This window comes from Podarcis muralis, chromosome 12 (assembly GCF_964188315.1).
Source record: "Podarcis muralis chromosome 12, rPodMur119.hap1.1, whole genome shotgun sequence".
Taxonomy (NCBI): Eukaryota; Metazoa; Chordata; class Lepidosauria; order Squamata; family Lacertidae; genus Podarcis; species Podarcis muralis.
In genome coordinates, this window is record NC_135666.1 from 11,836,309 (window position 1) to 11,863,263 (window position 26,955).

Genomic DNA, 26,955 nt, shown 5'->3' on the forward strand with positions numbered 1-26,955 from the left:
TTTTTACCTACCTTCCATCAGACACTTTCTTCGTCTTTTATGCATTAGCCCTATGGCTTTACCATGTGTCTTTCACTTTGCCATTTCTCAGTCTCCTTGCTTTCTTCTCCATGATCCTGGCTGTATTCTTTCATCAACACTCCCAACAACTGTGAAAATTCACCCTAACTTTGCTCAGCTAGATGAGTTATCTGAAATCAACTAACATGAGCTGCCTGGTTTTTGATACATGAAGCCCCCTTGGGGGGTTCCTTTTGAGAGAATTACAAAACTGGACCATTGGAAGAGACATCTAAGTGGGCATGGGGGCATCAAAACCGTGCTGACTCACTCATTTAGAGACAATAAAAATATATGCTGTCACATTCCCTCAGTGTCTTTTATGCTTCTGGGGCTTCTAGTCATCATTCTGAAATATGACATGAAAGTATACATGGAGACCCTATGCATAAGCAATCCCTAAAACACTGACATTATGTTGCAGGGGACAACAAGTCAAATATGTCAGCACCATCCTGCATCACAATAAATGTAGATGTGCATTGTAGGCAAATATTAAGTGTACTTAAAAATGTAAATACGTGTATTTCTAGGATATCAACTACTGTGAATAAACAAGCATACTAAAAAAACCCCTAAACATTACGGTGCTCAGTCTAGTCAGTGACATAATATATCTTCAGTCTTTAAGCTCTTTACCCCTTCAGTGCTCACCTGTTTTAACTGCATAAATGTTTCGGTGTTAGGATAAATAGCATGCTTTTCCTCTTCCTCTTTTTTTCTCTTCTTAGATCGAGGTGCTGCCTTCTCACCCGCCCTCTGAGTTCGTTTATTTCGTTGTTTTTTCATTTCATGTCCTAAATCTGCTCTCTGAAGCTGGCTGTTACCACATCCAAATGTACCCTGCAATGGATTCCCTAATGATTGCTTATGGGGGGCGGGAGGGAAATGATAAAGATATATCAGTTCAAATCACTTAGTTTAACATTTTGTTTTGTATTCTTATAAAGCAACATATAATGCTGCTATACATGTGGCATTACTTTACTAGTTTATTATCTGTAACAAGCAAGACACCCACCAAATGGTAAGAACACGATTATGAAGATGAGCATGGAGGCAAGTGCTTCTTTCCTCCCCTGTTCCAAGGAGGTTTTGCCCATCCCTGTCTCCAAAATCCCAAGCTTTCACCATATCCTTAACACTGTCTGCTGCCTCACCTGCCCCTTTCCCTTATGCTTTGTCACCTCAGCTACTCCCTTTAAACACTGCCTTCCTTCCTCATTTCCTGGGCCCCAAGCTGATATTGCTACACCTTTCATTACTTTAGCTCCTGCTTACTCTAAAGTGACTTTCCAAACCTCCTGCTTTTTTCTGCCTCCATATATCTTTGCTATCTCCTCAGCACTCTTTAATCAGGCACCCAGCCTGCTTCCCTTCAGCCTTCAAGAAGGGGGTCTGATATGAGGAAAGGGAGAAGACTGGTCTATTGGATGCCAATGTCGCACAATCACTTAAATCTGCATACTCATATAGCCTTGCTGTAGCTCTGCTTACAGTAGTTCCTAGTAGGAATATTGGTGGGGATCTTTGTCCCAGGTGCAAGGTTACAGGCTCCTGAAACATAGCCTATCAATTCCAGATCTCCCTTTCCTTTTGCCAATACCCATCCTGCCCTGGCTCTTAAAAAAGCAGTACTGAAGGAGAAGGTGGACAGAGACTCACAAATGGTGCAGATATTTTTCTTCCTATTTTATGTATAGGTTTGAATGCTTTTTTGTTACTGCCCAAATTTAAATGATAAATATATGGAAAACATGCAGAAATCATAACTCTTTGAGGTACAGACACCCCCTCACTTTTAGAAAAAGCTAAACAACAATAAAAAAGAAAGCACTACAATTACCAGTGACATTAATGATTTTAGGAGGGTGAAGAGAAACAGAAGTTTAGAAGTATATAATTGCACCCATGCTAGAGAAGTGCCACCCCTTCAATATGACTCCTTCCTGCCCTAGTATTTTTGTTAACATGTTGTTTTGCTTAACAATGTCCAGAGTCTCTTGACAGGCTGCAATAATGACAAAGCATACACACCTAATGAAATCAGAACTCCAGCATTCTACAGTAATATTTCACAGACACAAATAAGCTCTCTGATCTAAGATTCCAATAATGTCAAACCAAGAATCACTGTCATTAAAAATTATAGCTTTTAAGTTCGAATACAAAAGCCATTTTAAAATTATCAGTATAATTTATTTACATACAAACAGAGTGCTAATGGCAGCAAAACCTTCCAAGCACTGGTTTTATCCAGTTTTCAAGAATATTGTGCAATTATCAGTTCACAACAGCAGGTTTCCCTCTGGGAGGCACAAGAGTTTATGAATGTACAAGAGTGACTCCCTGGAAGATATGTTAGCTATGAATTACTAAATTGGCTGACAAAATATATTATTCAGTGTTCAGCATGACTATAGTTATTCTTTCTAAGGTGCAGAATATCTTCATCAATGAATATCACTAGTTTATTATTGTGCTCAAACTAACTTATTTTGAGTAAGTGTGTGACTCAAGTGCTAAAAAACCCTTAAAATAAAAAATACAAGAACTTTTGCCGTTCCTTATCTAATATAAACAAATGACTGCTTTATGATAGTATCTGTTCAGGGACCATAATTCAGCATGTCAAAGGAAAACTGAGGTTTATAATTTTCCATACAATCTTAAGCTTCTCCTCACATCTAAACTGGATATCCACTAAAACAGTTGCTTGCGAGTAGCTCTGTATATTTGTCACGCGTAAAGGCTGGGATGCTGCAACTATATATTCAAAGGCTGTGGAGTTTGCCTTTGAATCATGCTTCTCCATTTCCTGCTTTACTTGATGACCTCTAGAGGGGGTGAAAGCCCATATACAGAACATTGTGAAGGAGGAACATGTTCAACCAGTACTGCCTTTGTTTTTTTAAGGGCACATCCTTAGCGGCTGGGCTATTTTAAATTTACAATAAATGCACAATGCTGCATCATTTCCAATACCCCCTAAGTTTGGATGTTAATAATAAAAATTGGTTAATTACCATGCTGCCTTCCATCGGATCCCGTTTCCCCACGAATTTGCTCTCCTTAGCGCTCTCTTCTGACTGTAAGCTGCTTTCTGCTTTCTGCTTGAAAAGAGAGGCAGATTTTTTGTTCTTAAGCAAGTGTTTGAGGAGTTCGTTCCCTGATTCCCCTTTTGCTGCTGGAATGCTGTCAGGTTGTGCCTGATTCTGCAAAGAAGGGGAAGGCTGCACAGTAGCTTTCTCCTCTTCCACTTTAATGCCATTTTCATTATCCATCTTAGGCTCAGCCTCACTAGGGCATTGATCAGCGCTTGTCTTTTCCTGATTAATTTCCTGAATGCTCATAGAAGCCTCTGTCTTGTCCTTGTCTGTCTCCTGGTTCACGCCTGGCTGCTCAGGCAATATGTTTTGTGGCAAATCAGTACTGGAGAGCTGACTTTTCAATTCTAAGGAAGACTGACTCTCTGCAGCATCTGGAGGTGATGAGCCTGGCAGCTCCTCTGCCTCCGATTCTCCTGGATGCCGTGGAAGTTCACCAGGCGTGCTAACTGTTGGGGTGGAGACAGCGTCTGAAACAACTGGAGTTGGGGGTGCAGTTATATCTGAATGTGGGGTTGATGGGGTATTTACTGACTCAGCATCGTCCTCTTTCTTCTTCTTTCGGGTTCTTTTCTTTTTGCCCTTCTCCTCTGGAATGATATCAGAATACAACTGGATGAGAGACTGACTTGTTCCAGGAAAGTTTGTTCCATGGGGCATGGCGTCCTGACCACAGGGGGGACCACTGCCAGTTCCAGGAGAAACTCCAGGCAGACCAGTGGCAAACTGAGGCCGAACCTGGTACTGTGAAAAGCTTCCACGCGGCTGCTTCACAGAATGGAAAGGGGGACTTCCGTCTGGAAGTGGGGGAGGATCGGGAACAAAGGAGGAAGATCCCACTGGCTGCCGCTCACTACACTGCGGAAAGCTGGAAGGAGGTGGGGAGTTTAGAGGTCCTTGCTGCATAATGGGTCCCATCTGCTGCTGTTGATGCTGTGGAGATTGCTGAGGAGGCCGTGGAGGCCGCATGAAATCACAAGGTAGGTCTGAATTGAAGAACGGTATTTGAGGCAAAGAAGTTCTGGCATTTAATTCTGAGCCCATTGTACTGTGCTGTTCCATTTCCATTTTCTGCTGCAGAGCTCTCTGCCGATCCACCTCCTGCATAAGCTGAATTCGTTGCCTTTCCTGCTGCTCTCGCAAACGCTCCTTTCGCTCACGCTCTTGAAAGCTTTCACTAAATGGGTTGTTGTCATCGAACTCTACACGTGGTGGCGGCCCTGACTGCACATTTGAGCTAGGAGCTGACACAGAAGTGGGAGTAACAGGATTCACCGGCAACTGTGCCATTGGTGGCTGCATCCTTGGTACATTGTGTGGGATGTGTGCTGAAGCAGCACTGGGCGGTTGCCATCCAGGCAAACTTGGCATTCTGGGTGGATTGGGTTGTCCAGGAACAACTATGGCATGCTGTTGATGCTGAAGCTGTTGAGATACCATTGGGAAACTCTGCTGACCCACTGCTGGTGGAGATCCTCCTGTGACCATTGCAGGCTGAGCAGGCATACCTGGCATCATTGCATGGGGTCCCATTCCACATTGTTGCTGTTTAATCCGATATTCTTCAATGAGTTCTGCATGCTCTTTCTGTTGCTTTCGTATCTACAATGTAAGCATGTTATTAAGTGATGTCCCATAAAAGTACATTTTCTGTTTCTTAAGCTGGAGACTTCTGTGAAAAAACAAACCTTAATACATATAAGCAATGAAAAAATATTTAAGAAAATACTGGGCACAACATTTTACAAACTTTATTTAATATATTTTTTAAAATTAGTTAACTGATATTCATTTCTGTGATGTATAAATTCACTCTTTTTCCTTATATTGTCTACATTTGAGCTGCAAAGAAAAGAACGACTGGTGCACCTGAAGGGTAGATTTCTTTCAGCTTAGCAGGGTTGGTATGTTGGGTTATGGCGGTTCGAATCCCCGCAGCGGGGTGCGCTCCCATCGTTTGGTCCCAGCGCCTGCCAACCTAGCAGTTCGAAAGCACCCTCGGGTGCAAGTAGATAAATAGGGACCGCTTACCAGCAGGAAGGTAAGCGGCGTTCCGTGGGCTGCGCTGGCTCGCCAGATGCAGCTTGTCATGCTGGCCACATGAGCCGGAAGTGTCTGCGGACAGCGCTGGCTCCCGGCCTATAGAGTGAGATGAGCTCACAACCCTAGAGTCTGGCAAGACTGGCCCGTACGGGCAGGGGTACCTTTACCTTTACCTTTAACATACCATCCCTGCTAGCTGAAGGAAAACAGAACAACTGCCCTGCCTGAAGTGTAGATTTCCTGTGGCTTAGCAGGGATGGTATGTTAGCTGGAGCAGTCACCCAACATACAAGCCCTGGTAGCCAAGAGGAAATATAGATTAATATGCTTTTCTCTATACCCATGTATTCACCTTTGCCTACTATCAACTGAGGCTAACACTTCATGCCTGTGATAAAGTGAACTCTAGTCCATGAAACCTTATGCCACAATAAATTTGATTGACTTTAACTCTGTTAATTTGGTATGTATTATACTATATTACATTAATGTAGCTCCACTCCCTCTGCTCCCAGCTCATGGGCAACTAGAAAATCAGGGTCCCAAAATGAGTAGGAGTCTCCACAAGTAAAGGAGGCTTCACTGCTAAAGATAGTTACCATGAACATGTGGAGGGCAATGGAGATGGGGACAGAGTTATTGTGCTTATTCATGCTCTCCCTACTGTGTGTGGATATTTAAGCCCCATTATGAACACCTAAAGTGGGTTCAAGAAAACCCCTGAACAGCAGACCTGACTCTTCAGAAAGTGTGCAACTCCATTCATAGCCAGATGAATGTTATGATTGGTCAACAGTACCATCTTAGCTGGATTATGTTTCAGCTTGTTTGCCATTCCAGAACTGCCCGCAGACACCTGTTCAGGATTTCTACCACCTCCCAGGTAGTAAATGGGAATGCAAGGTAAAGCTGTGTGCTATGCTTTTCTCTATACCCATGTATTCATATTTACCTATTTACACTCATCCCAAACCTCTGGATAACCTCTCTCACTGACTCCATGTGAATGTTAAAAGCACAGGGAAACAGAAGTCTTTCAGCAGCACCTGCTGGATCCACCTCTCCAGAAAAGGCCCAATCCACCATATCTTCAAATTCATTCCAGAGAGCCTACCAGAAGAGTACTATAGATGATGGTGTCAAATGCTGCTGAGAGGTCCAGGAGAAACAACATGGTTGCATTTGTTCTGTCTGCTCTGTGGCACAGGCCAGGCACGTGGGCAGCCAAGACCATTTTTGTCCCAAAATCAAGTCAAAGGTTAGACTAGACCAGGTTTAAATTTTGGGAATACCACAACCTGCTCTAACCTGTTCAAAAATGATAGCTTTGACAGGGGACAATAATTCAGGAGTTTGTGAAAATCTAAAAATACTTATGTGGCTCTGAATCTTATACTTTTGTTTCTTTATAAAAAATTGCTACCACCTCTTTTGCCAGTTTTAAAATTGTTGCTATTGGAACACTTGCAATTTAGTTATTGATAAACTCTCACCTGTTCAAGCTGTTTTTGAACCATACTCTGCTGCTCAGTAACATGCTTGAGCTGCTCTGCATCTTCCTCTGGGAATTCTCGACCAGCTTTCTTTGCAGTTCGCTGTTTTGCAGATAGTGCCTTTTTTGATTTTCTGTGTGCTCCAATTTGTTCTTCAAGGAATTTCTGCTGCATCTGAAGAAGCTGCTGTGTTTCTTGTAGCCATTCTTCATATTGCTTTCTGTGTGAATCATCTAAGGGATAAAACACAACAAATCAATTTTCTTAACATGGGTTTTGCAAACTTTCACAAATCTCATTTTCAAACTGATTTCAAAAAGAAGGGATTTTCTTTCATATCAGCCCCCCACACCAAGTATTAACACCCTTCTCTTTTTGTAATAGAGAAAAAATAAATTATTTTGAATAAAATAAGAAAAGAGGATGTAAAGCACCAACAAAATCTGGAGCATGCAAGTATGCATTAACATCTTTCAAGGCAGAATTTAAGGCCAATCTTTTCTTACCCTAACCAAGGAATCACGTGCTACCCCTTTGAAACTGACAATGGGGCTACAAAATCTCTCCCCCCACCTTTTAAAAATAGGTTTACATAAAATACATATGAAAATGAATGTCAGGTTAGTCATTATTACCCTAATATTATTATCATTTAAGCAATGCTAATTCTTCTGAGATGCTTCTGCAACTGTTTTTTCCACTTTTTATAAGTTTGGTGGTTGTCACATTTCAAAAGCTTATTATGCACTGGCTCAGAATATTTCAGTTAATTGTGTCATAATTCAATTATTGTCTTTGAATAGGCTTGCAAATAAGCTGTGTGTATTCTGAAATATAATATGTGCCCATGGAGTTGGCTTCAAAGTCTAATATCAGTTTATGAGAGTTATATACTTACTTACAAAACCAGGACCAAAATTTGGAGGGTTGGGCCTAGACATCTGCGGTGTTAGGTTTCCATCCTTGAAAGTGGGGGAGAAACAGAGTGCGTTAAACAAAATTCTGTTTTACAGTTGCTCTGAAGCTGTGAGGAATGGGAATCTGTGCACAAGAAACAGATTTCTGCACTCAGGCTACATTCAACACGTGGTCAAGAGGCTGCTGCTACTGGGTTTGGGTTATATGGCATAGTTATGGACCCAGTCCAGAAAACATCCTGCTTCCCTTGTGGGATGATGAGCTCCTCTGACAAAGAGACGATCGTTGCACTAAGGTGTAACAGTGCAACTCACCTGCTCATCTCAGGTAAGGACAACAATTCAAATGTCTAGGATTTCAATCCAGAGACTTACTCAACTCATGAAAACATTAGTGGCTGTGGATGCAGGTTTGTCTGAATACTCTATCCATTATAGCACATCAGCTTTTAGACCACAATTCCACTTACGAAAATCTGCTTTACTTCAAATTTCAGGACACGTTACCTGTGTGATTGCTTGCTGGACAAGATTCTGGCTTTCACCACTTGGTACTCCTGGCACTGCTTGACCCATAAAGGCAAATCTAGTAATGGGTAAATAAAATCACATTTTGGATTTGTTTTACAGCTAAAATTAATGACGTGTTAATAATATGAGATTTTGATATAAACTAATCTCAGAAGGGAAACAGTGTGCTCCTGGGCATGCACAGTCTGTTGCTTCACCTTCCCAGCCCCTGCCCTTTTCTGCATACCACAGAGTTATTGCTATGTGCAGAGGAATACAGCTGTTTGTGTGTATGACATGAATCACAAAATAGGAAATTAATGATTAATGGTAAAATTAATGCTAAAATTTACTTTGCTAATCTCCCAAGGAAGGTAACAGCTATCAGAATAACCTGAAATTTCAGTGAGCGGAAACTCATGCTGATATCTAAGAGAAGCTAAAATAGTCACAATCTTTGCCTACCTGTTCATGACCATTTGTGGCATGCCCATATTGTTCTGTGCCATTACTTTATTGATCCCTTTCAGAGCCACCATTTTCGCTTTCATTATAGGATCAGTGATTGCATCAAAATCTATGAAACCAAAATTTAAGAAGAATAAGTATTCATTATATAAAATAGCCAGTGTGGAGAAGCATATCATTTGTTCACTACTGCTAACCTGTTGAAGCCCATTTTTAAAAGTTTCATAATTATGACAGAAAAACTTGACCCACTGACGTTTCAATTATTTTAAAAGACAATTTAATGTGGTTACTATAGGTCTTTTAGAAATTCACACTTAATAATTGGTTCAAACTACATTAAGACAGGGTGACTCTAATAGATTGATGCTAGAATGCTGATAGGCATCATAGGGAATGTTTTAGACAGAAGCAGTTCTCTTAGGTGCCATTTTCCCTCTTTATACCAGCCCTGAGCTAGTGCCAGCAGCATAATACCTTGTTTGCAAGAGAAGTAACCATCGTGCTGGAGGGAGAGAGGGAGGGATGCCTGGTAATGGACTGTGTAGATTGCTTTCACCCACCCATGTATTTGCTTTGAGGTTTTTACTCTACCTGTCGCCTTCATGACAGAGTCTTTCCTCAAGGATTTCCTCTTACTGGCTTGCTTCAACTGAGTATACAAATTTCAATAAATTGAAGTGAGAGCTGGAGCAGTGATCTCCCCCTAACTGACTTGCTAACATGACATTCTTGGCCTTATGAGAATAGCAAAAGTAAGTTTTTGCCATTCTCACACCTGCAGAGCATGTTATACCATGCTCTGAATCCAAAACAAAGAATATACAATGGCAATAAGGATACTAACATATTAACTGGAGTTTGGAAACAGAATATACCAGTGGGGAATGTGGTTATAAGGAGTGGCAGGGTAACTGATCTGCACCTGCTTGCCCAATCCAATTGAACAGAAACACACACACACACACACACACACACACACACACTCTCTTGAATGCATATGCAAATAGAGAACATGAACAGAGTTTGGCAGAATGAAGAAGCATATTTGCTCTTCCCCTTGTGGAAGACACCTAATATGCTGCACCTTGTCCCAAATTATTCCCTTCACCTTTACTTCTCACTCAAATTCCCACTCATATTCCTCCTTCCTATACTAGGAGGGCCAGTAAAAATGGACTGGCAGCCCCCCACCCCCAAAATTCAATTGAAGTTGACAGCATTGTTTCAGGCTAGGCACCAGATGAATATTTCAGATTCTATAATCCACGCTTTCAGCTTTCCCTGCAGGAACAGAAAACCTCTCGGACCTATTCCAATTTCTATTTTCTTTTTTTCTACATACAGATTAAACAAATTAGAAAACACAATAGGGATAATAAATTTTATCAAATGGTGGACATTCCGAGTATTAATACCGTACTTTACCATGTGTAAGACTAGGGGTTTTTTATGTTAAAATAATGTTTAAAAATTGGGGTCATCTTATACACGTATAGTGCCGAATGTATTTTCTTAATTTTGAGTCACCCAAAATAGGGGGCGTGTTATACACTGAAAAATACGGTCTATGGTTGTTGGTTTCTATCGCACTTAGCGTTATCAAAGAAAAAACAAAAACATACCAATGTTGGGGAAAAATGGCTCTGAACGCTGGCGAATCATGGCCTGCATCTGTCGCTGCTGCTGCTGCTCTTGCCTTTCTTGATCCAAAAGATCTTGCAGCAGAAGAGGCTGTTCTTCTAGCAGAAGAGGCCTCTCTCGATTTTGCTGCTGGGCTAATGTTTGTGGAATCATCATCGGCTGTGGCCCAGGCATACCACTGGGGCCGGGTCGATTTACAGCAGGCACAGTTTGATTACCAGGCTGCACTGCCCCAAAGCTATTAGCTGTCTGGCCAGGAATAAAGGCTGGATTTACCGCCGTCCCTTGTGAGAAGTTATGGCTTATTTGTGGAACCATGTTCACATTAGGTACAGTATTTTCCATGGTTTGACCAGCAGATGTCATTAAAGTTTGCGGCATACTTGAAACAGGGTTGATTTGTGCTGCTGGCTGTGGATTAGGCGGAGAGCCCAGAGGCCCGACATCAGGGTTTTCTGAATTTTCATTAGCTAACAAACTTGTAAGAACAGGAGTGGATCCAGAGATATTGCAAGAACCTTGAGCTGATGTTGGAGCAGGGCCCGGAACAGTATCTGAGCTGGGAACAGTGATTTCCTCATTCATATTTGTTTTGCCAGGTAATTCCACATTATGGGGCATCACAGATGTTGCCTCTCCATCATGTAACTCTGTTTCAGTCATAAACTGAGCACCGGAGGATGCCACACTTACATCTCTTTTTTCACTTTCAGATTTAGTTTCTTCTAATGTGTTTGGAGACATAACTTCTGTTTTAATTTCACTGACTTCAGCAGTTTTTTTCTGAGGAGACGTTGCTGCAGGAGTGGCAGCTTTCTCATCCTGCTGCTTTTGCTGAGTATCTTCTGCTTTGCCTTGTATTTCATCTATGGGGACATTAAGATCTAGCTCCTCACTAAACATACCTTTTTTGTCACCCAAATCGTGGTCTGGATCAGTGTAGGCAATTATGTCAAATTCACCTGATCTTAGGAGGTAATCAAGGTGGCGATCATTCGTTTCAAGATTATCTAATGTGTCCAGTTCATCTCCTTTGCCATCTTCTGGGTCTAGATTTAGATTTTCAAGGTCCTCGTCAACTAAATCTTTAACCTCAACACCCTCAAGGTCCTTGACATCTAAGTCTTTTACAGAGGAGTCATCAGGATCAAGCTTTTCTTCTAATCCATCAGTGGGTTGGTTGGGAATCTGTAAGTCACTTGCTGCCTCCGTAGGTGTTGTTGTTGGCAAAGAAGCTCCTGAAAAAGCATCATTAACTGGTGGATGACCTAAAGAACACATGACTAATACAGGTGGGTGGGTGGGATTCACTATAGCTTGCTGACCTGGCGGTAAATGCTCCAAACCTGTTGCCACATGCAATGGATTGTTTAGGCTTTGAGAATTACGTCTTGTGGGCTCTAGGTGTCTTGGGCCTTGACAGTCCTGTCTAGGTACAAATCCTGTATGTTGTTGATGCTGGGGGACTGTGTTCGTAACAGCTGACGAGGAATTAAAAGGAAGTCTTGGCCTGCCTTCGGGTGCTCTGTGACAGAGCTCAATAAATGCCTGCCCCATGATGTTGTGCTGTTGAACCTGAATACCTTGCGGTGGGAAATGCTGTGAGAGCCCAATAGGGTTGCCCATTTGTGGCTTGTTAGGGAGTCTAGGCATGTCAATTGATCTTCTGAGTTGTGGTGGAACTCCAGCACGTTGCATTTGCTGGGGAGGCCCAAGGAAACGTTCTTGACATGGTGGAGGACCATGACCACCTCCAGAAAAACCAAATCTGGGGGGGAGAAATATTTGGTTGACTTGGATTGCACATTGTAGAAAGTTTACACAACAAATCAATTTTGTGGGATATTATATCTTTTGAATAAATTGAAGTGACACCTTTGCCAGCCAATTTACATTCTGACTGGCTGTTACTGAAACAAATTATTGGACTAGATGTTCATTACATCTAAAGTAGCAATACATGTTTATCTTCATATTTTGATGAAATCCAGAGTAGGTGTCAAAACAGAGTGGACTGGTTTAAATTAAGGCAATTTATATAACTACTGAAATAATCAAGAAAAACAAGTGAAAAAAACCAAGTTTCAGGCTAATCCATGTATTATCTGGGCTAAACAAGCATTTAATGCGATAAGGAAATACAAGTTTGCAATATATTATTTATAGTCTGCCCTTAAACCTACAGTCTCAATAGAGCCTCTTTACTGCCCAGAACATACCTTTGTTCCGTCATATCTTTTGCACTAAAGAATTTAAACCTACTTGCAGAACAATTTTGAAATTAAGGATACTAAACAAAATCACTTACTTGAAGAGGTTACATATTTTTGCCCCTGCTTCAGTGTTTTTCACAGAAAAGCAAATGTTCAGCAGGTTCAATAAAAGGGTCATGAATTCAATTTAAAGTGACTGAGTGTAGCCTTTAATGTGTTTGCAGCATTACATTCAGATATAATTTTAAACCAGAACGTTTTTAAAGGGTCACTTAATATAACCAACACTTAAAACATATAAAGAACCCACAAATTTATTAAACAATGACATATTTTATGATGAAGTAATCAAGAAGTATACCTAATTCCATGAGGTCTCATTGCCATTCCACCCATATCTCCTGGAAATTGGGGTCTATTAAACTGCCCATCGATGGGAAAACCTGTGAACCTTAGTCCGCTGGGAGGGACAATGGCTGACCTAATATTCCCAGGATACGGAGGAGGAGGCCTGTTAAAAATCTGGTTCAGATTTTCTTGCTGCTGCCATGGTTGAGTAGATCCTGCATGAGGTGCTGTGGTAGGCTCTTGTGGCATTTTCTCTTGACGGATTGCATTCTTCTTTTGTTGCTGCTGCTGCAGAATAATCTCACGTAATTTCTGGCGCTGACAGGGAACAAAAACAATTCAGCTCATTTATTTATTTCATTCTTATCCCACCCTTCATCAGCAAGCGATCCCAGGACAGGTTATATACATAATGAAACATCAAAACAGAACAAACAGTAAATAAAACATTAGAAGAACATAGAAAAAGCACATAAGTAACACATATCTCCTTCCAGTATTAATATCACAAAATCAGTTCCCCTCTCTGCATCAGAAGCCTGAAGGAAGAGATGAGCTTTTAGCTGGTGCTAAAAACACTAAACAATGTCCGCACCAGCCATTATCTCGAGGGGGAGATTATTCTACAATTGGGGTGTCACCACTGAGAAGATCCTATTTTGTGTAACTGAGTACAAGAGATGGGACAAGCAGAAGGGCCTCCCTGGCAGAGGAAGGAAAATAAAGGAATACGTGTTCCTTCAGGTATCTTGGTTCTATGTTGTTCAGGGCTTTGTAGTCACCGGTAAACCCTGAAGTGGTTTCACTAGGATACAAACAGTGTTAAAGGCCTGATACTGATGATATGACTACTGCCACAGAATACAAAATACCTGCATCTTATACTATAAAAGAAATGATTTACTGATACAACACAGCCACAATTGATAAGTTCTATCAACTCTGGCATCTCATGGTTTTCACAAGCACGTTATTCAACAACAGTAAACTCACTTGTCTTATTTTTTCTGCATCTGCCTGAGACATTGTGGTCTGCGTATTTGTTGCTCCAGCTGTTGGTACTGGGCCAGGAGAAGCTTGGGGGAACTGTTTTCCCTGCAAGCTCATGGAAGAGTTTGCAGATGAGCCCAGGTTCCCCTCTGATCCAGATCTTGGCTGATCTGCAACATCGTGGGGAAGCTGAGCGGTTCCAAAAGTTTCTGGCTGAGGTCTTGGAGTCATTGGAGGTTGATCATAAGGATCACAAGGTGGTGCTGTTGAAGCATGGCTAAAAGAATCTGTCGCAGCAGGTCCCAATAGCTTTGGAGGCTGAGAACACGGATCTGATGGCCTTACAAATGTCCCAGGTAAGGTCCTGTTCTGTGATGCCTGCAGATAAGGATCACGATTTGACATTAGGGCTGGTCTACTGTAAGGTTCTGGAATTCCAGGCCTTGGTGTTGCTGGTGGTTGAGAATATGGATCACTACTAACCGGCCTTGGTGTACCTGGCGGTTGGGCATATGGATCAGAATGCCTTTGATTAGCTGAAACCTGAGCAAATAAGTCTCCAGTCTGTGAAGGTCTTGGTGTGAGTGGCTGATGCATGTATGGGTCAACAGCAGTGGGGCGAGGAGTACCCGGAGGCTGGGCGTAGGGATCTGAGACAGGTCGAGGAGTACCCGGAGGCTGGGCGTAGGGGTCTGCGACAGGCCGAGGAGTACCCGGAGGCTGGGCGTAGGGGTCTGCGACAGGCCGAGGAGTACCCGGAGGCTGGGCGTAGGGATCTGAGACAGGCCGAGGGGTACCCGGAGGCTGGGCGTAGGGGTCTGCGACAGGCCGAGGAGTACCCGGAGGCTGGGCGTAGGGGTCTGAGACAGGCCGAGGGGTACCCGGAGGCTGGGCGTAGGGATCTGAGACAGGCCGAGGAGTACCCGGAGGCTGGGCGTAGGGGTCCTGAGCAACTGCCCTTGAAATAGTTCCAGACTGAGAAAAAGAATCACCCTGGTTTCGCACTACTCTTTGTGGGTGGGCAAAAGTCTCTTTTATTGCTGGATGTGGAGTCAGGGGAGGCTGACTATATGGGTCATTAGATGGATTGTGTGAAAAGCTATCTACTGGCCTTGGTGTCAAAACAGGCCGTTCATAGGGGTCCACAGACATGCGCCGTGGGGTTGGGGGCATTGAAGCATACGGATCTTGTGGGGACTGAGTTGGGCGCATTGGAGTTTTAAATGGGCCAGGACTTCCCTCAACAACAGGAATGGGAGTCAATGGTGGGCGTGCATATGAGTCAGCAGGAGACATCCGGGGCCTTTGAAACGCATCTGTTCTTGGAGGTGGTTTAGCAAAGGGGTCGCTGTTTGCCACTGATAAAGATCCTTTCCCTGGTTGTTCTGCAATTAAAGGTGATCTTGATATCCCCAAAGGTTTGGAGAAAGGTTCCGTTCCCATTGTAGGCCTGGGTGTATCTGGAGCTTTTGCATAAGGGTCACTGTTGACTGGAGACAAAGAACATGAATCTCTGACAGGTGATGGCCTGCTTCCTGTTGATTCAGATGCCTGAGCTGGCCTGGATAGGGGTGAAGGGGGTGGACAGATATCTACTGATGTAACAGAATTTATTCTGACAAAGTTTTGATTTTGGTTAACAGGTGGTGGCCTAGGAGTTCCCACCATTTTTGCATAAGGGTCAACAGGAGAAGGTGGTCTGGTAGAGGAGCAAGGAGGAAACATCTGTTGTGATGGTGCCTGGCAATGTGCATCTTGAACAGGCATTCTATTTGGTGTCGCAGGTGGAGGGGGGGCCTGTGGCTTTAAGAAAACATCAGAAGGTGTAGAAGTAGGGGTACCAGGAACCTGTTTTGTATATAATGTCTGTTGTGCAGGAGACATACTTCCATTGCCAGTCTGAGGGGTTAAAGGACTTTGAATCCCACTACTAGGTGTGTCTGAACCTGACTGGTTCAAAAGCTGCTGTGACCCAAGTTGTTGTTGCAGTTGCTGCTGTTGCTGCTGCTCATTTTTCACTTGCTCAAGTTTCTGAGTTGCTTCAATTTTAGCTTGCTGTTTACTTTTCTGACGCATTTGCTGTTTTAGGAAAGAAAAAAACCAGGTTGCATTATAACTATCAGGAAATCAAACAATAGTGAAGAACTCATAAGCACGTTTTAAGGTCATTTGAAAAGTTCCAACAAATTAAGGATATGGGGCCAATTATTTCTAATATGTATATTATTTATGCAGGCTTCCAGATGACTAATATCAAACGTGCAGATCTCTGAGAATATATACTTAAATTTGAAGAAGAAAGACAACCTCTGTTAAAAGATACAGGGACACTGTATAACTTTCTTGGATATTCCATCCAAGGTGAAAGTACCAGAGGCTCATGAACTTTATTTTTAAAGGTCCTATTCTGAGTTTCTTATGTCACACAAAATTATCCCTATGGTGGCTTGGCACATGAGCTAACATAGCATGGAGCTCACAATACATTGGTCTACATATGCTAAATGAACTGACTATCAAAATGACATTTTATTTCACTAGTGGGGGGAAACCTGCTAACTTTCTTGTAAAACACCATGTGGAAATAATCCTCCATGCATTTGTAATAGCTACGAGTAGCCTCTACAAATGCTCATGACTTGAGAATTACCTTCTACACATGTGGTGCCTCACTGAGAAGATGAACTATGAAATGGCTTTGAGTTCTTCAGGCATTTGCAGTATGGCGGGGCTTCTTAAACTTTCTAACCACAGGTCCAATTTGAGGGGCCTAAAACTTACTAAGGCCTACCAGTCTACATAGAGGAGGTACGGGGATGGAGCTAGTCACAAAACGGTAGCAAATGGAGGAAGTTTAATTTTAGCTCCACTTTTTGTTACTTTAAATTGAGTATTCTCAGTTAAGGTGCTAGGATTATGCAGACAGCACTTCAAAGGCTACCTATACTTGCTGTACACAGCCCATATACAAAGTATATGATAAACTACTACTTCCTTTCCTAGCAGTTGATGTTAATTAAGGGCAGCTCTTTCTACAGATGTACTAGACAAAAGGGGGAATCAAAGACCAAATGCAACACACCTGTCTAAATTTCCACTCTTGCTCATGCTCTGATTCCCTCTGCTTTAATGGGTCCTTAAAGAGTTCAGTGTCGATACGAGAGCTTGGATCAATGCTATCCTGCTGCTGCTGCCTTTTCATGGAATCATTAGACATCTGCACTTTGTTGATCCGTAAGGCAGCTCTATTATCTCGGGCTTTTTGCTGCAAAACAAGCACACATGTAATTTTTTAGACTTGTTTAGACTGATATTGGAAGTAATGCCATTCTTTATTACCAACACAATACCCACAAACGGTTTACAGGGTTTGAATAAATTTCACATAGGAAATAAGAAACTAGGACACCCTCGGTTACATTTCCAGAAAGGTAGCCATGTTTGTTTGTTGTAGCAAAAACAAAGAGTCTTACGGTACCTGTGAACTACTAATCTTCCTAGACACACAAGGTAAGGTTAATGCACCTATGTCATATCAAAGGTGCAGTTAGCAAAACACACACACACACACACACTGAAAACAGTACAAGAAAAAGAGTCCTATCCATGTGTTTTGCACCAACAGCAGCTTCACTATTTCATGAAACATATGAAGAGAATTGGGACAATATCCGACATCAAGCTAACCACTGTAAGCACTAAACAGAGCAAATGGGAAATTAAAAAACAACAGACATCATTTCAGTTAATAATATAATCAGTTTAACCATTTAAAAACAGCTATAGGAATTAATTTCCGGGTGATGTTCATGATCTTTACTTTTCCAGAGGATCAAATCATCCTGTCAGTTTTTTAAAAGTTTAGTGTGCAAATTCAACACTAGGTTTTTAGAGATGCAAAACAGCAGTCAGAAGAAAGTAAGTATGGCCACAAATGCATAAAAAGTAAATTAAGAAAACTAACTGAAATTCATGTATGTAAAATGCACTTTGCAGAAGCAGTGTGCTTTATAGCAGTTTTAAAACTTAAAATACTTTTAGACTAATTAATGGAAATCAGAGGCGCAACATTTTTTTCTGTTTCAACAAAAATGGCAAATACTCATTACCACATATGGAGCTCTTTCTTGTGAGCTTGCTTTCCTCCACAATTTAGCAATTTGCTTCACTCTTGTAGTCCAATCTGAGAATGCAGAGGAGAAAAAGGAGTAAGATTTTGTTATTTTTCATTGATTTGGAATATCATCAATGCATCAGTAAACAGTAAACATGAAACTGTTGCCTTTTTCAGAATTCAGAAAAGTTGAACTTTATGAAATAAGATTGGTGCCTAACAGATTTGTAATGCAAGGTTTAACTCAGTGGACTTCCTGTACTGGCAAGAGGTTGGATTAGATAAGATTTTTAAAGGTTCCTTCCAATTTTATGATTCTACAATTTATAACATACCTGGGAACTCCTCCTTTAGATTTGGAAAATTGATATTTGTGTACAAAACAGGTGCTACAGTTGCCATTTCACCAAGTGCTTCTTCCTTTTCCCACTTAAGAGTGCTTCTCTGCGCGTTAGACATGGTATCACCTTCACCATCCAGTGGTGTAGCAGAAGGAACCCAAGAACTGGTGGGATCATTCATCACCGCATTAAATGCTGTATTCTTATCCCTGGCAAAGCAAAGCAAAATAGGGATTTGTTCATTTCAATATACGGAAATACATTGTTCCAACAAACACACACAAATAGCAACACCTCAAAATTATTAATAATTTTGGTTACTCTAAAACCCGGGAAGAAGAGAAATCAGAGAGCCCAACTCGTTAGCAACATGATAGGTTCAATGAATAGCTATGCTGAAGTAGGGGATATATCAAATTATTCAATTTGACTCACCTTGTGTCTGTGTATGGTGGCTGTGCTATTGTAGAAAATGAGCCTATACCTCCTCCCGGAACCAAAGTTGTATGAGGGAGGTGGGGGCTTGGTCCAATTAGGCCATTTATAAGTGGAACTCTTGAAAATGCATTCTCTCCTTTAAAGAAAAGTTGAAAACACAAATAATATTTATTTATAGTAATTTATTTACATATGGGCTTTTAGGGCATAGCCCACCCAAGGTGGCTCACAATACCATAAAGCACAATAACTTCAACAATCTAAAATATCATAATTAAAAAACTGATTACTATCCAAAAGCCAATACTCTATGTCAGGAAAAATAAAATGTAATAGTAGTACTTTGCATGTGAAAAGCAAACTAAAACTCTGCTTCACTATTTCACAGTACTAAACTAAACCATTTGAAGGGACATTTTCTGCATACACCAAATATTAAACATTCAAAAAATTTACTCTGTTCTGAAGACTTTGAAAGAAGATAACATCCAGGGACTAAGCTCAAATAACTCTGCCTCTCACATCATGCTATTTTGCAGACTAAAGCCTTGTTTTGGCATTGTTTTCTGGGTTCTGGGATGCTGTACAGGAGACAATGTTTGGTTTCAGGAACATATAATGATCCTTATTCCTTGGCTGGAGCCAGGAGGAGCTGAAAAGATGTTGGCCAAGCATCCTTGAGTACAGGGGTGGGAACCAATGAAGTAGCGGGGGCAGGGAATCTGTCAAGGGCTGGCTTTCTTCAGGGAGAATTTGCCAGGAGCTGAGCGACTGTGGGGCAGGGAAGAGAAGAGACAAAAGTGGATGGAATTTGCAGCACCGAAGAATGTTCTCTGCCACTTTTCTTCCTCTTTCTACCTCTCTCTCACACATACACATACAACTTGGTAGAGAAAGAAAGAGTGGCCCTGGTCTAACTAGAGGACTGGATGCAGCCGCCAGGCCACAGGTTGTTCACTACTGTCCTAGGTAGACAGGAGACAGGCTGTATCAAAAGAAACATATCCACCCTTATAGGATAATTTTGTTGATAAAAAGAATTACAAAAACAATACTCTAGCTTCCACTTTTCACAAGACTGGGTGACAATCACTGAATTGTGTGTGAATTGCTAGCAGTTGCATTTTTATTTTTCAAAAAAAAGATAATAAACAAACCTTGATTATGCAAATGCATGAGTTGAGGAGGTGTCGGTGGTGGGGGTTGTGGCAAAGGAGTTGACTGAGTAGCTGAAGGGCTCAGTACAGCAGTAAATAGGTCTTCAACATCCTTTCCTCCCAGCTCTGCAAAACACTGCATGTGAGTATACAAGATATGGTTGCATTTGGTAAGCTTCATAAATGATATTAAAAAGCAAGAGAACATACCTGGAATCTTGTACAGTTTGCCAAGAATTGCACCTGAACAAAGTAAAATCAACAGAAACATTAGCAAACATATACGTACAGTGAATTGTGGTAATTGCAACTAATTAAAACCAAGCAGGAAGTAAATCTAAAAAGAAGATCCTTCATGAGGCAATGATATAAGAGAAACATTTACCATCTGTGACCATCTTGTCCAGTTCAGGGCTCAGGATTCTATCTAACTGTTCTTCACTCAGTGGCCGTGAACTCTGACTGACGCTTTGTGGAGGTATAGAGGATGGATCATCCGATATGGGTCCAATATCTAGTCCAGCTGATGGAAAGAAAAGTATGGTTTTAACTAAAAGACCAGCAATAAGCTGAGGTGCCTAGTTTAACAACTGCTTGGAAAATATATTTGAAGCATATTTTTCTATAACACACCCAACTAAAAAACTCGTTTGGTCTAAGAAACAAAGGTTTTGCAAACCTGACGGAATATTATCTTGAATCATAAGCCTCTCCTGGTATTAAGAACTTAACAATTCCAACAAGTGATTGGATTATTTTAACATTAGAGGCTTCTTTGCAAATATTCATCAGCAGGTAAGAGTTAACCTATGGACACTACAAAACTGTCTCTGGAAGAGTTGAAGGAGGAAATATTTTCTTTAGAACTGATATAGATACATTTACAGAGAACTTAATATTGTGTCTAAATCTGGTGAAACAAAAATAGCCTGCAGAAATGGATGACTCTACCCTCTTTGTAAGATTCTGCAATTTACTACCTTTTCTAGTGAAGAAGAACATTTGCCAAAGAGAGCCAAGAATGCCCAAGGCGCTATCCTTAGATGTTAGGTGTGGTTTGCCAGAAACATTATTGTGTCTCTTTCCACCTTTGGCTCTGGGGGTGGCGCTGGGGATGCTCAGCAAAAAACAACATTCTGCTTGGCCTTTTCTCCTATATATTACACAGTAGTAGTTTTTTGTCACAAGTCACTTCCTGCTTCTGAACTTCCTGCAAAGGCGTCTGTCATCAATTACAGTAAAAGAGAGACTTCCCTCCAGGCTCTTCAAAATATATCTCCATCTCCTCTCTGAACTGCTTTCTCTATATTAGAACCTGTAGTACTTCATCTATTCCATAACTGATCTAAATCTGGATTCTGTCTGGGTTTTTTTGTGTTTTTTACTTACATTATTTATTCACAGTATTTATATAGGTCACCTTGTAATAATATTCTCAGGGTAGCTCACAACAGGAAATAAAACAATTTAACATTCAGTAACAATGATACTATGAAAGTACAAATACAGCATAAAAACAGTTGCTGAGAATAGAAACAGCTGAAAGCTGAAAGAGATTAAAAAGTATAGGAAAATAAAAAAAGATATTTGCCTGGCACCAAAATGACACCAAGGCAAGTGTAGGTGAGCGTCCCTAGGGAGGTCAATCCATAGCTGAGGTGCTACTACTGTAAAGGCCTCTCTCTTCCTTAGCCACTTGCCCATCTCACTTGTAAGGGGCACTTGAGTAAGGTCTAGATGGAGAAAGATTCAGGAGCCCTAGTTTTAAGTTATGAAGGGTCTTAAAGTTCAAAATTGTCATCTTGAATTGAGCCTGGAATGGACTAAGAGCCAGTGAACAGGATGAAGCATTGTGAGATCAGCTTATATTACTCAGTACACACCAAAGAGTCCACACACCCCTGACCACTGGAGCCTCCCAAAGTTGTGTGAGAGAGGAGATTGAGTGGGACAGGGTGGGTTTCCCACCTTCTTCTCCTTCCACATGATTTGCCCCTGCGCAGGACCTCCTTCCTCCCCAATGAAAAAAGCAAAGCTATCTCTGGACCAAATAGGTGTCCTGGACACTTCCCTTGGCTGATCTGCATTAACTGTGGCATCCAAATCATGGCAGTTGTGAGTGGCTCTTATCTTTGAAGAACCTTGCAAACATGTCAAGGCATGCTTTTGAGGATTTGTTCACATGTCCTACTGTGCCAAACCGCAGAAGGCCTAAACCACTTGGAAAAGCTCTGTTGAATGATTAATAATTATACTAGACTTGTTCCTGTTATCACATCACACCAATGAGAGGTGGAACTAAGTATTTTCTCATGTTGGATTGGCTAGTGAACACCAGAGAACAGTATATTGCCAAGCAGCACATGGTCATGGTTGCTGAAGCTCAACTGAGTGAGTTTTAGTCAACTTGTCTCAAGGGGATCTGAAGCCCAGGCTATTTAGATTATTTATGACCTCTCTGTCTTCTTGTGGGTTTCTCCTAATGGGTGATATAGGCATTGGGAGTGGTGGTTGTGTAGGAGATTAGAATGAGGTGGCTGAGAATTTCCAGTCTAAGAATGATAGAATTCTTGGAATTCTACATACAAATGTTACTTAAAAGGGTTAGTATCATAAACACACTTAACTTATAGCACTTACTCACCACTTAGTAACTACAATATTTAGCAGTATATGAATTTAAATACTTGGAAATACAGTGTTGAAGCCATTACAAAAAATAATACTTAAAAGACATAATAGCTTATATAATCTTTAAAAATAATGACTCCAACCTTGTGTTTTATGCTTGACAAAGTTGCAGTGTATATCCAGGGCCAAATTAAAAACTGATATTAACTTTTTATTCATGCTTTTCATAATACAACAAACTAAATTAAAAACAAGTCTATCACTGTGATGCTCTATAAAGCATACTTAAATAGTGCAGGAGGAAGGAAACGTGTTACTTTGTACTGTGAAAGGCACACACACAAATCCAGTTATTCACAACATTTTAAAACAAAATTCTGAAACACTACTAGGTGCACTGCACAGGCAGGTATTTAACATTGCACAAGACTCTGCACACAGAGATAGTGAAAGATGAAAGCATTTTTAGTGACATGGAATATATTTACACATGCAAAAATAAAAAATCAGCCGAAACCACTAGGAAAGATGACTACTTCTAACCATGAATCACCCACTGTTTATTTCCTTACCAAAAGGGGAGGATGAGCTCTCAACCTGGAAAGTGCATAAATCAAGACCTACAAGATCCAAACCAGATAAAATGGATGATTATAACAAGAAAGAAAGAAAAGGAGAGGCTGAAAAAGCAAGAAAGAATATAAACCAAAAGTATACACAGCTGCATGCTAAAATAGTACATGGGAATGCCGGACACCAACAAGATTTTTAAAAGTTATCCCCACATCAATAAAGTGCAAAGTAAAATAAAGTGCAGATTTATTGATCAAAGCAAGAAATAAGAAAGAGTCCTTTGCTTGCTGAAGCATACTTATGGTATAACAAATACATATATAAATAGTTGCATAATACCATGAACAGGATGATTTTATAAATCAAGACAAATTTCACAAAACCAACAAGAACTTATACATGTACCTGAATGATCCCCAGATTTCACTAAATCATCAGAAAGAATTCCAAGTATGTCATCATCAGTGCTCAGCACAAGGGCAGCTAATGGGTCATCCGAGGTACCTACAGAAAACAGGTACTTTACACAATGAACTTATCCACATTTACCTTTTACTCTGCTCTTTCAAGGCAGAGGTCTGTGCTTTAAAGCTCCATATATGAGTGTGTTTTGGTTGGTCTTTTTGCCCTGAGCTTTCCCCGCAATGACCCTTCTTTAAAGCCAAACTGGAGCAAATGTCAATTTGGGTTTTCAGTGGACTGACATTTGTTTTGATTGGAATTTAAAGAGTGGGTTTTTGACCCCAGGGGAAAGCTCTGGAGCAATAAAAAATGGAGGGCACTTGGACACAGCACTTTATATCACAGTCCTTGCCTAGAAAGAGTGGAAGAAAGGTCAGTGTGGAAAAGCCGTTAATCATAACAACTGTGATCCCCCATGTTATTTATCCATTTGCTCTGAGCTCAAGGGTTTTTAAACAGGTATTATTTTGAGTATGTTTCTCTCCAATCAGATACCTTTCGTTTATTTTCTCTTTACGAAAAAGAGGCTTGAATGTTTCTTTGTAAACAGAAAGCTCAAATCTAAGTAAAAAGTTGAAACACCATTTAACACTTTGGGAATTGGCCTACAATGACTTAAATCAGAGCAAGAAACTGGCAGGCCATGGGTAGGATACAGCCCACCCACAGCACCCCACCTCCTCCCCAGCTATCCCTACAGATTTTAGGCTTGGGGGAAAAGCCTCCTATTTGGAGCCCATAGAATCCTTTTTCCAAGCTTAATTGCAGTGCAGGGGGCCATGGGGGGAGGGAATCACAGCTGTGATCCTCTTCTGGAAACAACCTCCACTGTAATTAGGCTTGAAAACAGTCGTACCAGTGGAAGGCTTTACTCAAGCCTAATTGCTATGGGTGCGGGGATGGATTTCACAAAGGGGGCAGCTAGGAAGGGAAGGGTTAACCATGCAATCTCTGTGAGGATCACCCTCTTTGGCAATTAAGACTGATAAGGCCTATTTGTGTGTATGTGTGAAAAAGAGTGAGATCCTGCATATATGTATGTGTGTGCAGCATAATTATGTGGTGTGTGCAATACATTTATGTGGGCACACCAGCTCCTGCAGTACTTTAGGCCCATGCCCTTTTGTTTGGGCCTTACTCACCACTGGCATGTAGGTGCCAGAAAGTGGCCTACAGCTGAAAAATGAAAAATGCTGAAACAGCTTGGATCCATATAACACCTTCCCCATATAATAAACATAGACTGTAATGTTAAACACTGCTGTCCTGGCCCAGGCTTCATAATCTTTGGTTTTATACCATCTGCACTCCAGCAATTTTCTGAACTGCTTCAGAAACATGAGCTCTTTGGTAAATCAGGGGGATTCTTGTCACTATAATGAGAGAGTATACTCAAGAGCCACTGTCCAATTGCTGCCATCTGCTGACAAGACAATATAGCTATCAGGTTTGAGTACAATTCCACCCCTTCCAACAGTGTTGGAAACCTATAGGAACTGTAAACTGACATAAGGGCCATAGCTCAGCAGTAGAGAACACACTTACTGAGAATACTAATTAATAAGATCACTAAGGAAATTATTCAAAATGCTTTCCCTAACCACTGTCCTTCTACCAATCCACCCAAAATTCCTGCTTTTAAGAACTCTGCTCTTCAAGTACCCCTTACCAAAAGAAACAAAAACATACAAGCAGGTGTACCTTGTATTCCGGATTTTGATGGAGCTGGAGTGGAAGTTGAGCTAAGAAGTGGATCTGAAGATGGATCTAGGAAATTTGTGTTCAAATTTGCTTTGCAAGAAATGTTAAGGCTCTCTTCACATAAATTATCTAAACTTGGTTTTCTTTGTCTACTGGTATCTAGGAGGTCTTTTCCAAAGAAGGCTTCCTACAAGGAGAAACAAACACATTCCCCACATTTGAGCATTGGCACACAAAACCAAAAACTGATTTCTTTACATACAAAACTACTGTTCACCCAATTTAGTTCATTCTAATGTTAACTTTGTGGCTAAAAGGTAAAGGTACCCCTGCCCGTACGGGCCAGTCTTGACAGACTCTAGGGTTGTGCGCCCATCTCACTTAAGAGGCCGGGGGCTAGCGCTGTCCGGAGACACTTCCGGGTCACGTGGCCAGCGTGACAAAGCTGCATCTGGCGAGCCAGCGCAGCACACGGAAACACCGTTTACCTTCCCGCCAGTAAGCGGTCCCTATTTATCTACTTGCACCCGGGGATGCTTTCAAACTGCTAGGTTGGCAGGCGCTGGGACCGAGCAACGGGAGCGCACCCTGCCGCGGGGATTCGAACCGCCGACCTTTCGACCGGCAAGCCCTAGGCGCTGAGGCTTTTACCCACAGCACCACCCGCGTCCCATAACTTTGTGGCTAGAACATAGTAAAATTAAACTCAACACAAATGACTATTTTTTAATGTAAAGTTCTTGAAGTTAATTCATCGCCCTTTACTTCCTATTCAAATACTTGTACCCTATATAAAAAGAAGAAACATTTCCAATTTGGGGCAATTCTCCCTTCACTCAACAGCTCCCCTTGCCCATCCAAGGTTGTTCAGGAAGCCCCCTGACCCCTTGGATAAGCTTTCTGGAGCACACAGACAGCTGCTAGAGAGAAGAGTAGATGGGGAACTTTTCTTCTGCAAACTTGGTTCAATTCACCTATCTTAGCATACAAGCTAGGTAATATATGGTGAAAAGAATTAAGTTCTCCATATTGCTCCATACTGCTGAAAAAATAGCCTCTGTTTTTAAGAATCAGTATACAAAATTAAATCCTCCTAGCAAGGGCAAACTATTTTCAACTGAAGCATCTATATCAACATTAATACAGACATTTGGGTTATGTCTGAATAACATTCTATTGTTTTTGTTGGAAAACAAACGAAACAGGAAAATTAGAAGGAAAGGTGTAATTTATGTTTTAATGCTTAATAGCAAAAGGAGGCTGTTGAAATGATCGCTCTTTATGCAAAATCAACTTAGAGTGATAATGAATTACACAACTGGAAAGCAAATGTTTGTGTTTTACACCGATTAACAGTTTATTCAATATATGCAAATGCTAATCTTAAGCAGCACACTATGCATAGCAATGACTATACCTGCAAGTACGCTGGGAATATTTCTTCAAGCTTGTTTTTCTTCTTCCTGTAACGCTTTTTGATTTTTTCTGTATTTTCTGAAACAGGAGTAGTTTCATCAACGGGTGTATCTAGTAGCTGTTCACTCCAACCTAACAATGACAATCATGCATAATAACAAATTTACTTATAACTCTTGCCCACTCTTGCGGTACTGCCCCACTCTGTTTAGCATCTGTACATCTCCTTAGTTTAAAACAGCAATATTATACAATTACAATAATGCAGAACTGCAGAGATGGACCAATTTAGCAAATGATGCGTAATGTTTTCTTAAGGTATTCAGAGA

General features: G+C 41.2%; 1 protein-coding gene across 9 annotated transcripts in view; it reads right to left on the reverse strand.

Annotated features, from left to right (window-relative positions):
• Positions 1-26,955, reverse strand: part of KMT2C (lysine methyltransferase 2C) — a 143,835-nt gene that overhangs the window by 18,551 nt on the left and 98,329 nt on the right. For 7 of the 9 annotated variants that reach the window (XM_077936742.1, XM_077936737.1, XM_028749693.2 and 4 more), the window contains 20 exons: positions 26,628-26,758; positions 25,211-25,397; positions 23,453-23,551; positions 23,047-23,094; positions 20,229-20,366; positions 20,054-20,086; positions 19,844-19,969; positions 18,684-18,822; positions 18,243-18,457; positions 17,903-17,976; positions 16,876-17,058; positions 13,797-15,872; positions 12,817-13,121; positions 10,224-12,010; positions 8,596-8,707; positions 8,128-8,206; positions 7,602-7,665; positions 6,704-6,936; positions 3,087-4,769; positions 715-927 (listed from right to left, as the gene is read on the reverse strand). In XM_077936742.1, coding sequence (XP_077792868.1) covers positions 715-927; positions 3,087-4,769; positions 6,704-6,936; positions 7,602-7,665; positions 8,128-8,206; positions 8,596-8,707; positions 10,224-12,010; positions 12,817-13,121; positions 13,797-15,872; positions 16,876-17,058; positions 17,903-17,976; positions 18,243-18,457; positions 18,684-18,822; positions 19,844-19,969; positions 20,054-20,086; positions 20,229-20,366; positions 23,047-23,094; positions 23,453-23,551; positions 25,211-25,397; positions 26,628-26,758 — 7,925 coding nt within the window. The remainder of the gene's footprint in view (positions 1-714; positions 928-3,086; positions 4,770-6,703; positions 6,937-7,601; positions 7,666-8,127; positions 8,207-8,595; positions 8,708-10,223; positions 12,011-12,816; positions 13,122-13,796; positions 15,873-16,875; positions 17,059-17,902; positions 17,977-18,242; positions 18,458-18,683; positions 18,823-19,843; positions 19,970-20,053; positions 20,087-20,228; positions 20,367-23,046; positions 23,095-23,452; positions 23,552-25,210; positions 25,398-26,627; positions 26,759-26,955) is intronic. The other 2 variants (XM_077936741.1, XM_077936740.1) reach the window with 2 other exon arrangements.